This window comes from Rhipicephalus microplus, chromosome 4, assembly GCF_043290135.1.
Source record: "Rhipicephalus microplus isolate Deutch F79 chromosome 4, USDA_Rmic, whole genome shotgun sequence".
Lineage (NCBI taxonomy): Eukaryota > Metazoa > Arthropoda > Arachnida > Ixodida > Ixodidae > Rhipicephalus > Rhipicephalus microplus.
The window spans coordinates 55,108,567-55,121,362 of NC_134703.1; the positions used below are offsets into that span (position 1 = coordinate 55,108,567).

General features: G+C 49.4%; 1 protein-coding gene across 1 annotated transcript in view; it reads left to right on the plus strand.

The window, feature by feature from the left end:
• Positions 1 to 12,796, plus strand: part of ed (hemicentin protein echinoid) — a 146,365-nt gene that overhangs the window by 122,905 nt on the left and 10,664 nt on the right. The window contains exons 2-6 of the mRNA XM_037422889.2: positions 8,405 to 9,064; positions 9,925 to 10,179; positions 10,798 to 11,079; positions 11,452 to 11,718; positions 12,114 to 12,437. Of these exons, the coding sequence (XP_037278786.2) occupies positions 8,405 to 9,064; positions 9,925 to 10,179; positions 10,798 to 11,079; positions 11,452 to 11,718; positions 12,114 to 12,437 (1,788 nt within the window). The remainder of the gene's footprint in view (positions 1 to 8,404; positions 9,065 to 9,924; positions 10,180 to 10,797; positions 11,080 to 11,451; positions 11,719 to 12,113; positions 12,438 to 12,796) is intronic.

The window sequence follows — 12,796 nt, forward strand, 5'->3', positions numbered from 1 at the left end:
TTCTTATACGCATGGAAGAAGACTTCACAGGTTATTTTTAACCACCTTTAGGGTTTTTTGAAGTGTACTGAAAATAATATCACTGTACACGCGCGTCCTTGCAGCCCGTCTTTATCGTATAGCCGGGTATTGAACCCGTGCTACATTATTCTTAGGTTCAGTACGCCGATCATTTAACGACAATGTCTGATTAAAAACAAAATAATCTCGCTCTATTTTTTTTCTTCGCTTACTTCGGAGAACTTGGCTGCGGCTATTAGCTGCATAACATTAAAAGCAAAATCGTATCTGGAACTATTTATTCTTTCTCTAGTTCTAGGTAGTCGTATTCTGTATCGCGAGCGAAGCAGCGGAACTGTTTGTCGTTGAATCCAGAGCGGCCATTGCGATCGGACCAAGTATGCTTGAGAAGGCATCTTAACTTTTTGTCGAAGCGTGTTCTCCGCGACCGTCCTCCAACGAACGTATACCACCGTGCGGCACGCGACTGTTCGTTTATCGCCGATGAACGCGCCCGGTTTGTACGGTGTAGCCCTCGCCGACCCCATTTGCGGCTTGGAAACCTCGTTCCCGCAAGGTGCCGCTTCGCCTTGCCCGTCTATGCTCGCGCGCACCGCGTGCATGTATGTGTATATACACGCTTCACGCAAAGTACGCCGCCTCGGGCACTCGAAGTGCAGGTCGGCCTCAACGCGGCCACATAAGGATGCGAACTGTTGCCCTCGATATCGCGCTGGGCGTCTGTACCGTTCCACAGCTTCTCCAATATGCGTGGTGTCGGCGGTATACTTATTCCTTTCCCCACCGGAGGCCCGGCCTCATCGAAGCGGTCGGCAGCTGCTGTTGCGAACTTCGAGATCGACGCGGTGTTGTACATAGCTGAGCCAAGGACTGGGGGCCGTCCGTCTTGCGTCGCGGCCGAAGGAGGACAGCTAGCAAAGTGGGAGCTGTGGCCGATCGGATAGCGTTGGTCTCTCTCGATCGGACTGCGCGCGACGTAGCTCATGGTCGGTCGCCCACGGGTTTGCGATACCTTTAGAAAGTGCGAAAAGCCTGTGCGAGATCGACCCTGACTAGCAAGATAGGGGAAGAACTATAGACGTTTAGTTTTTTTTTCTTTTTTTTTTTTTGCTCGCGGACATTCACGACTGTTACGTATGCTGTGAGATACTTGTTCCCTGGATTTTTGTACTTGCTTCGTCGCTGAAAACAGCCGGGAAACGCATTTTTGTGACACTGTTGGGCATGATTTTGGTTCCATGAGTGATCAGATAGTTTTTTTTGGTAAGTTTTGTACTGTAGGTGTCAAAGCGTCCAGGGCCAATCTCGCTAATTACAGTTACAACTTTCTAAATGTAATCGTGTTCCGCCTTGCCACGCTAGCTTTGTTAAGCTTCATACTCACGGCTGTTCTATCATGGACTAACAAACGAATTAAATTAACGTCGCGAAAAAAAATGATGCTTATAAAACGAGATATTGACGGGCAAACGCCGAAAATCATTGCGAGCAACCGAAGATACCAACTACCTCGGAGAAACGTATGATGCTTCGCCGCAAGCCACCTAACCTTGCGGCGAAGCGCATAAAAAAAAATCTCACATAGCAGTGATCGTTAAAAATCGGAACTATTTCTGTTACCGTTGTGCAAATCTTGTCGCCAAATGACACAAAACAAACATTTGTGTAGAAGCCTCGTCCGTTTACAAGTTTCACAATGGGTACTACGCCCTGCTCTGAACATGTGGCCCTGCCCTTAATCCCGCCTCCGTGCTACGTGCTGATTGAGTTGGTTACTACATACCAATAGTGTAGCAGTTGGTAAATATTACATAGCACGAGTGATGCTTTAACTCGCTGGACCGTTCGTGTTTCACTTACGGCGCGTGATGGAAGGGTGTTAACGTGTGTGCTGCTAGAATTTCCGTACGGGTTGTTATTGCTACCAAGTTGCGGCCATCACGAGCCGTGCACGGGTATATAATACCGGTAAATATAAAATAAAACACCATTCTTCCCCGAAGCCGCAGGCGATGAGAGATGACTGGCAGGAGAAGTGCCCTCCGGCAGCGTGTGCGGCGTAAACGTGTAATTAAAGCGAATAGACGACGGCGTGTAGGCGAGCTTATATCGTTGTTCGGCAATGACGGCACGTACGACGGACAGGCGAGCTTCTCGCGCGTTTCGATTCAAGCGCCGCTTTGGCTCGAGTGTAACGTGAAAAAAAAAGCACGGATTACATTCCTCAGCGTGTCTACTATGCTACGCCATGTGGCTGCGTTGGTCTTGCAGGCTCGCGTGTTAGGCATTTTTTGGCTCGCACGACGCCGAAGAATACCTCGAACGCCCACGAGGGTTTTGGGCATATAAGCTTCCGGCGGAGCTTCAAGGACAGCACGCAGCGCGTCGCTGTCTTATTTCACTCTGCGGTTTAGTCTTTATCGTTTACTACTTTATTTTGACCTACTTCCTTCCTCCTTTCTTCGAGCTCGCTCGCTCGCCTCGTCTCGCTACAATTTGCATTCTGACTCCCCTCCTCCTCCTCCTCCTCGTTAGAATGCTTGGCGGCGAGTTCGGATTTGTTTTCCTTTTTGTAAATATAGGGTTATCGTTTACACACGCATCGTAGCGCTTTGTATTTCAATACCGGGTGATTCGTCGTCCTCTTGCCGGCTCGTTGTGCAACCGGCGATTCTGGCGCGGTAAAGGGAGACCATTCCGCGAGTGATTTCATTAAACGTGACTCAGCGTAAACGTGTCGACTCTTTAAAACGCGTCTGACGGGCGCTGATTCGCTGCTGAAGTCAGCCTGTAGCGGTGATGTCATGGCCGGTGCAACTAACACACGGTGTCGAGATTTTTAGCCTGGGTCATGATGCAGTTGCTGCATCACGCACCTGCTATGCGACTGTGGAGCCACTTGTGGAACTTAGTAAGTTTAAATCGCCTTGCGGTGAGATCTCGTTCCCTTCTCCACCTACTCCCCATTCTTATTCTGTCTCTACGAAGTCTACTGTTAAAGCACTCGTGTCTGTGTGCAAGCAGTCCTATAGGGGATTTGCACGCTGTCTAGAATAATCATTTGTCCACATCTGTTGTGTAGTGCTCGGATGGTCGGGGCATTGTCGGGACAGAAAATACTCGCTCTCGCATTGATTAAGCTTGTTCTACATCTAACGTATAGCATAACGAAACGGATCATATCGCATAAGGTGTATTACATGCGTCAGTCGCGAATAAAATTTTGAAGACCGCGGCACCATAAAAAAAATCTCTCCTGGCAGAGTTTCGTGGGATAGGATTGCCTTATGTATTGCACCGGCAAAACATGCGCACTTAGGCTGCGTCATTCGACTTTAACCGGCCCACTCGGGGGGCTCAGGGGAAAGAAATATTCGGGAACCACTGGTCTCTGAACTTTTGCTCGCGACTGTACGTATACACACATACACGCATATTGTCTGTCCATGACTTAAAATAAGTACGTAGAGTTGTACCTGAATACATAGATATTTGCTCAGCTTTGCATACACTATTGTCACTACCCCCCCCCCCCCCCTCCATCTCTAACTCTCTCCATTTAAGGATATGGCTTGATATTTTTCTTCCGCTTTGCGTCTCTTTTCTCTCTTCTCGTCTGTTCAGATTGCTACAGTGACAGTTCCTATTCATTTCTAAACAAAGACACGCCGCTCGTGGGCAAGGGAGGGCTCACGTCTGCCCTTAGCGCGAGAAAATTTGCATCTTCGTTCGAAGCGAGCTGTAGAACTGAGCAAGCCAACAACATCATTCCGCTGGTCGCGTGCAGGAAATGGCAAAACACTCACTGGCATAGCGAACCGATTTGCGCGGCGTAACCTAAGAGGAGCACAGGTTGCGAAATCGGCGGGTATACACGTAACGCCGCGGTAGTTTTCCGACGAGTTAAAAGGAATACCGCCAAGAACGTGACGGCAGCTTCCGTGCACGTCGAGCCTGCATGCGCGTTCGCCAAGAACGCTGTTAATGACCGGACCCCTGCACATACTGAAAACGCTATCGGCATTAACGTAAATGTATACTTAACCAGACCGACGCACGCGCCGTAATTCGCCGGGGACGAAGTAAAACACAAAACCGTGACTGCCTCCGCGGCCGTCGAGGGAGACGGGGCAAATATTAAAAAACACACCACACGCCGTCGTCTGTACGGTGAAGCTGTACAGCCGAGGGAGGCTAAAGAAGGAGATGAGGCGATCGCAGCGAGCACAGTGCGCAGGAAATATCGTCGGAGCTGACGGGAGGAGAAACATGCGAGTTGCGCCTGCATTGCGGCAGCGTATCGTATAATAAATTTTGCTATGCAAAAGAGCCCCGCGGAGGCACCGCAGCGCCAGAAGCGAAGCGGTAAAACGCATATATAGTAAAAGAATACGAAGAAACACGACGCAGTCTGTGCCGTAGCAGCGCGTGCTGAAGGAGAGCCCCGGTAGGAGGAGCTGTGCCTCGCGCTGTCAGCCCCCGAGGCGCGCTGTCGACCTCGCGGGGCCACCTGTCCGACGGGTTCCATTTTCCGGTTCTCTTCTCCTTTCCGCGGCTGGCGTCACTACAGTGCGCGCGCGAGCAAGAGAGACGCGGCCCGTGCTCTGCATGCGCAATGGGGACACAGCAACGCGGTCGCCCCCCCCCCCCTCCTTGGAGGTAGGCTGGTTGGCTTGCTGCTGCTGCTGCACTAGCCAATCGAGCGGGGAGGAGCTGATGCCGATGCAATGCGATGGCGAAGGTTGCGCGAGGCGGCGAACGTTCGGGAAGGCAATGCCGCCTGCTGGCCGTAGCCTGCACTAGGAGAACAGCCAGCAGCGGCTTCCCGCGTGTCGACACGGACACCTTTATTCACCATGCCCGGACGAATCTGGTTCAGCAGTGTTTCCTGTTGTGTGAACCAACAGTGAGAAAAAGAAAAAGAATCTGTGAAACAGCGAAATAAGTAAATACACCTGAAGAAGAAGGTGTGTTCGGTGAGCACTCATATTAATAAAAGAAACAACGTGAAACAATACACGTCAATACTTTCGTCTTGCCTCTACGTACTACCACGGTCCTTCAGACTAAAAGAAGACCCTGGTGTTATATGCGCTGTCCTGTCTATGGTGCAAGCTCGTTAGACCTGCGAATAAATCAAGGATGGTATGACACTTGTAATCTTGCCCTTAAGCGTGGATACTTCACCAAGTGAATGATGATTATTGGCATTCGAGTGGTAAGGAGCGGCATTGGGAAATCACGTGGGTTTCTCGGGAAACATATTATAGAGTTCATCCAAGAAAAACAAAATGGGTTCCGCTCTGGGAATCGAAGCTTGGACCTGCGTCTTTCCGGAGTTTAGCCATTCTTGTGTGGAGTCACCTCACTTATCTGCAGGGCCTTTGAAACCCCACAACAATACGCTTGGTATGGCGCGTGAACGTTTAGTGTCTGTGTAGTTCTGAAGGAGGCGCAATGGAATCATATGATAGGCGGGATTAACGCAGATCTTGCATAATGGCTCAAATGAGTAACCAATGGAGTGACTTTAGCAGTTTATTTGTTAAAGGCGCTTCCATGATTGCGGAGATTACGGCAGTGACCTGATTTCACTTGGCCAAACAAGGGCTTCTCTAATGGCACCGCCAAGTTTGTGACATCATAGCGTGTTGTTGCTGTATAGTGCAGTGTAGTTGCACTTTGCGTCAGAACGCTGCATCACATGAGAATGCAGTGGGAGAATGTTTTAAGTCGTGTGTTATAGAGTGCTTCTCTATGCCATGCATCGCTAGAGGTCATTTTAGAAACCGGACATTGCTGGACGCCATTTTGCGAGAAGTCTTTGAAAGAAGCCACACGCAACGACCAGCAGACGACAAAATTCCAGTGCGCCTCTCCCTTTTGAGTGATTTTCAGCGGAAGTATTTTCGTCTTTTTAAGTATCCGTGCTTGTTAACGCCAATTGTTTACCTTGGCCGCAGTTTCCAAGACGTTACACTGCTAGATTTACAACACGAACAACAACATCATCACGAAATTGTTTTTTGCTGAGTATTTGCTGATGGCACTTGATAGACAAAGGGCGCGAGGCCGGGTACCGCGGCAGCTAAGAGCAAAGATTGAACTTGTTTGGTTCACTCCGCTCATTAACTAGTGGTGCACAACATTTACTTGACACTCTGCACTGGTCGCTTTATTTGCCGTGCTGCATAATATACTGATGCGCAAAGCGTCATGGAAACAATGAATGGCGAATAACATTTTGTTCAATTCCCTGGAACGCCGCTTGGGGCTGCGGTGCGCGTGCCTCTCGACAATGAGGGCAGAAACTCAAGAAAAGCTAAGAAACAATAACTGCAGCATGTACGAGAGCAACTCGGAACAACGTTAAAAGAAAGAACAGCTGAGAGAGGGGGAAGGGGGGGCAAGCAGAAGCGCCGCTGCGTGCCCCCGAAATTGGCACTTGGTGGTGACTGTGCCTTCACTGGGGGGCGTCCTTCTCCGGGGCAGATGTTGGAGGCCCGGACCTCGCTGATAGAGACGTCTTATTCGAGACGATGGCAGGAGCTCTCGTGCCCCTCACAACGACGGCCGTCCTTGCCCTTGCATTTTCATTCCTCCCTCCTCTCTCATCCAAATGGATTCCGCCCGACATCACCTCGCATGCACGGGCTTCAATCTCGTGCTCCTTTCCCGGAGCGGTTGTCATTAAGAGGGGCGACCTGCGCGCAAGAAAGCTGGCAGAATTTAGTGATGGCAGCGGTGGTGGTGGGGTGTAGTCGGCGTTGGGGGGAAGGCCTACCCTGCCCGTGGCTACAGATCTACCCCACCGCTGAGAAAAAGAAAGGAGGGAGAGGGGGTGTACCACCGATCTTGAGGCAGCAGCTGGCTACGGGACTAGTCCAAGAGACGTCGTCGCTCTCCTGCTGATGCGCCAGCGCTCTTCGGGTGGTGGTGGAACGGGCGGATCTCGCCGTGTTCTGCCCCCCGTGATTACTTTTTCCCCACCTCACGACGAGCGCGGGCTTTCTCAAACCCCCACCTTCGGCGTGCTGCTTCCAGGAGCGACCTTGATGAAGCACGTTGCCCCTCTTGTTCTCTTCTTGCTGCCCCGATCTCTCAGACACAGCGAACGTGCCTTCGAACCCCCTCCCTCCTTCCGAACTCACGAGGGAGTGTGGAGGGCATAGCCGTTGCTTGAAACAATGCTTGCCTGCTTGGCTGGGTATCCTCCCTTCTCTCCCAACTGCTCTGTTACCCTTGGGGCGAAATTAAATGCTCGGCTCGGGGGTGTTGATCGGCGTCGCTGGCAGGTGCATCCCTCACGGCGCGCGAACGCGTTTTCTTTTTGGCGCGTTTCCACACGGTTCCCGCCATTTATTTCGGCAATGACGCTCGCGCCGCTTTTGTCTTATCCCGCTGCGCGCTGGCGAGTATTGCCGGGGGTTGCGCGTTGACACGTGTTCTGATTGAAAAGACGTCCGCTGGTGGCACTTCACGGTGTCGTCATTGCGGCATGAACGCTTCGACGTGTTTCGCCGCGAATCTCAGCTTGTCCTTAGGTGGTCGCCTCGTTATGCCCGCGGCGTCAGTGACCCGCGAAACTACAGGACCACCCACCGGGGTCTGTCGAGTGAGCGAGCGTTTATGCAGCAGAGAGTTTCTTTTATTATTATGGCCGAACTGCAATCAAGGTGACGCCATACTTAAGTGCGCCATTATGTACGATGTCCGTTGCGCGTTTTTGTTTTCTGCTAGTCTATTCGCCGGAGCTAGCTTAAATATGCAAATGTAAGTTTAGGGCATGTCATACCATCAACAACATCTTCCCGGTACGTGATGTACCGTCAGTCCTACAATATCTTCGCTTTCACACTGTGGCTGTACAACGTTTTTACGGATACCTCGGGCTTGTATACTAGGATGCATTGAGAGCTGGAGCTTCACATCCTAGAAGTTAAATAATAGTGCCCTTTCGACATTACATGAGGTGAAATACAATCACATTCATCGCGTTTGTCACGAAGGTCTGTCGTGAAAAGCTGAGAAACAGAGCACTACATTTGGCTGGTGACCATGGTGACAAATATATTGAAACTATAGGGGCAGAAACAGAGCTGCTTCTGGATATGGCAAGTATTAGTCGTCATCATCATCGCCGTCTTTGCGCGAAGTGTGTTTATTTACAATATACTATATAAAAATGCAAATGAATTTCTGACTCAATTTGACTATCATCCTGGGTCATAAGCAATTAGGACCGAGGAAAGAATGCAGAGGACTTTTAATATGTCACTTGCGAATCGGTGCTTTTCCAGTTCATTACCTTTATGTTGCCTGTTCCTGTTATAGCTGCTTGATATTTGCTTCATATCACTCGCATATTTCGTCTCTCCCACAGTTCTGGCTGTGCTGCTGGCGGCGCGGTCGAGCAGGAGCACGCCCCTGGAACCCGAAGGACGTGACGTGGTCGAAGGCGAGAGCCTGCGGCTCTCGTGCAACTTCAACCCGGCGTTGGCGAGCCGCAACCTGCTCTACTTCTGGTTCCGCACCAACCGACACGGCAAGGAGAACGCGGCCATCAGCGGTAGCGCGCTCGACCCTCACTACAGCGTGGAGTACAACCCGGCCGAGGGCCGCTACGCCCTGCTCATCTCGCGCGCCCAGTACGACAAGGACAACGGCCACTACGAGTGCAAGCTCAAGGAGAGCGGCAGCGGCGCCGACGTCCACAACGCCGCGTACGACGTGACAGTGCTCATCGCGCCGGGCGAGCCTCGCATCACGCCGTCCAGCCCGACGGCACTCGAGGGCGAGCCCCTGGCGCTGACTTGCGCCAGCGAGGGTGGCAGTCCGGACCCCGACGTCGAGTGGTTCCGCGGAGACGAACGGCTGCCGTCGGCGTTGACCCGGGGAGGAGCCCGCGACCGGCCCACGGCCGCGGTGCTGACGCTGACCCCCGGACGGGAGGATGACGGCGCCGAGTTCCGATGCCGCATCACAAACCGCGCCATGCCGCAGGGAAGCGCGTACGAGGCGCGCACCACGATCCGCGTCCACTGTGAGTGCCCTTCTTGCCCTGCGCGAAGTACGGCGTAGAAGAAGATGAAGGGGGGGTGGGGGTAGAGGAATATGATGTTACTGAATAGCTGGCAGCCATTGTTGTGCAGGAAAGAGCCAATTGAGAAAGTACTGGGAACACTTTTTTGGAAATCGCTGTGGTATACACAGTTCCATGTCATTCGTAGGCAATTCTGCATGCACCCTAAAACAGTTGACACCCTTTGGGACATTAACTTTTGTATGTCTGTAAGTAACACAACAATGATTGTCATCTATATTGTGTACCTTAAATTTCCTTGCATCAATGCTGCTGCCCCAGGTACTCTCTGGTCACAAAAATCGCACCTACTATCAATGCGACAAAGCATTTTTGCCAGGAAGGTAGCGGCAGTAGTGTCCGAATTCAGGAAGGAAATGTAATAAACTGAGGTCATGAGGATTGTTTCAGGACAAGAGCAGAGCTGAGAGGGAGAAACAGTTTTCAGAGTGTACTTGTGAGTGGCGTACACTTACTCTACATGGCCACGAGTAAGCAGAACATACTCTCTTCATTAATGTGATAGAAATTAAGATCAAGCAGAGGAAACAATTCATCATGAGGGCGGGCATTGTTTCCCTATACAAGTGAATTGTTATTTTACAAAATATTTTGTGAACAAAAATAGTGTGCTGGTCAAGTTTTTCATAAGACTTGTTTTTCAATTGTTTGGTGCTCTTCACTGTGCGCTTACATTTGTGCACTTGGAACATGACACTCGTTGTTCATTGATCTCTATGCCACTTATGTGCTAATGATTTCACTTTGCAATAATAAAAGCTGTGTGTGTGTGTGTGTGTGTTTTTTTTTTTTTTTTGAAGATGCACCCAAGATCACGGTTGGTCCCCACAACCCATTGAACGTGATGGTGGGCACCGATGCCACGTTGACCTGTTCCGTGCTGGCCAATCCTCCTGTGCGATCCGTGCGGTGGATGAAGCGAGGCCAGCTACTGTCGAACACTTACAACCACACCATTCCATCTGTAACTCCTGAAGATAGTGGAAACTATGCTTGTGTTGCTGACAATGGAATCCTGCAGCCTTCACAAGTGGAGCTGCATCTTAGTGTGCTGTGTAAGTACTCATGCCATTTCTGAGCACATGTATGTTGAACCAACGCATGCACAGAGAAATCTCATGTCAAGCATTCTGCACTCTGTATTCATTGCTGGGCTGAAGAAAAAATGTCAAAAAGTCAGTGTGATTGGTGGAACCAGTACTAATTCATGTGCTACCAACTTCTTATCTGCAGCATTTACCATGGTAAATGTGCCTGGTTTCTTCTTATATCATTCTGGCTGATTTTTGTCATGGAGGTGGCTTGGATACCATTTATGGTGTTTTAATAATGCATTTTTACTGCATTTCCTTTGTATCATCGTCAATATTTTACTGATGTTAGTTGAGCCCTCCTTTTTTGAAAATGTAGAATGTTGAAGAGGCTGTAGATTGTGCAAGGTATTAGTGGCTGACTGTAAAAGACTATGGTCCAGACTTCGGGCAGGCATGTAGCTTGCTTCACTTTAAATCAGTTGGGCTAAGTTATTTCGAAATTAGTCATGGTAACCTGTAAAAATGAATATCAACATGACGCGTGTTTACTAGACTTTGTCATGCATGCACTTCCATATTCTATTACTATTCTTTTTCAACAAGCCTTTGATGCACTGCCCTTTTTCTTCGTTCTCTAAGATGGACCACGTGTGAATGTGCTGCCAGAGCAGGAAGCTGCCCAAGGAGAGAATGTGGCCATCAAGTGTAATGTTGCCTCGAACCCTGAACCACAGTCCATATTGTGGACGAAACAAGGGGACGGCCAGTTTGCACTGCAGGGCGACACACTACGTTTGGACCGTGTCACGGCTGAGGACGCTGGAACTTACATATGCCAGGCCACAGTCATCATGCGACCTTCTGCTACTGCCATCCATACAGAAGTGGTCGGCAACGACTCCGTTGTGCTGCACGTGCGACGTGAGTGGAGGGGCTTTTAACTATTTTTTCGTGCTTCGGAGATTTTTAAAGATGAGCAGTTATGTTCTGTTTGTGAGTTACTTGATAAGTAAGGCTAATAATTTTTTCCTGAGCACATACTGATGAACTCTGCATCTTTCCAACATACAACTAGTATTACTGAACAGTGGGTCTAGTTGTTAACAAAGCTGACATGGTGCACAAAGGCTCAATACTACCGTAGTTAAATCTCAATATTTGCACCATTGAGAATGAATTCGAGACTAGCATGAAATCTTTGAATAATTTTCAAGATTTCCAGTCACCTTGATATTAGTATTTGCAAAAAAAAAAGTGAACTGCAGAATAGCACCATTTTGTGTTCCTTTGCAGACAAACCTGGAGAGGCAGAGATCACTCCACAAGGCCCTACAGCTGTGGCCGGCCGCCCTTTTGTGCTGACGTGTGGTGCTCGTCCTCCCGGCTGGCCACGTCCCGAATATCGCTGGTGGCGTGAGGGACAGGAGCACATCGACCTCGGCCACCGGTCCAACCACAGCTTTCTCTCCGTGCACAGCAGCCACGAGGGACGATACTATTGCCAACCGCACAATGCATTAGGAAAGGGGTCCATTGCATCGGTCTACCTGGCAGTCAATGGTGAGAACAGTTTTTAATGCTGCATTTTTCTGCCTTCAGCCTTTCTACAGCTAGATAGGCGGGTTGCTTCTCTGTTTCCTAGACCTTAAAGCCACTTGTTAGCATCAGCAGTTACACAAGGATTCTAGCTTTAGAGCATTTTTAAAATCAGAGATGCGTTTCTGTTGACCTCATCGCTATGTGTTAAGTTCTATGTAAGCTCTTAGGTGTTTCTTAAAATAGAACAGTTTGTAAAATTGTTCATTGCTTCACCTTGCATCACTATCTCATGTGCCATAATACCTGTAATTGTAGCACTACATTGGCTTCCCTGACACAGATTTCTCTAAATTCAGTTGGCTTTGATGAAACCCACAGAATTCAAACTGACTGTGTCCTGTTGCTTGGACTTGCAGAAGCGGCTACCATCATAGTGCCCCTGAGGCCCCAAATCATCCGCAAAGCGGGTGATCAAAGCCAGTCCGTGACATGCCGTGCCCGTGGGAAGCCTAAGCCACAAGTGCACTGGACCCACCGAGACAAGGAACTACAGATGAGCCCCGAGTCCGGCTTTGAAATCAAGACCATCGAGAACATTGAGGACAATGAAGTGTTCTCGGTTCAGAGCACCCTGACCTTTCAGCGAGCTCTCACCCCTGAAGACCGAGGAAAATATGCCTGCCTGTTCGACAATGGCTTTGGCGGTGCTGCCAAATCGGAGATGATGCTTAGGATTGAACGTAAGTTCTTCCGTTGACTATCAAATGTCCCACCTATCAACCCTTTTGCTTTTGTTGACTAGCTGTTTTCTATGTTTGCAGTCACTTGTCTGATGTGTGACACTGTAAACATGTATCATAAGACAAAAGTCAGTAAACTTGATTGACACATTCGTTCACCTTTTATTTGTTTTGCTTTGTACAGATGCAAGACTTTAAAATCATATGTGATACATATTCAATCAGTCCTTAGAGCATGAATGTTCAATGTCTAAACGAGAGTTGTCTTGACATCATGAAGGTTGATTTCTGTGCAGAAGTTATTAGAACCATGTTACGTGTAAATGATGGTTAAGTCATGTAGCAGCTACGTATAGTTT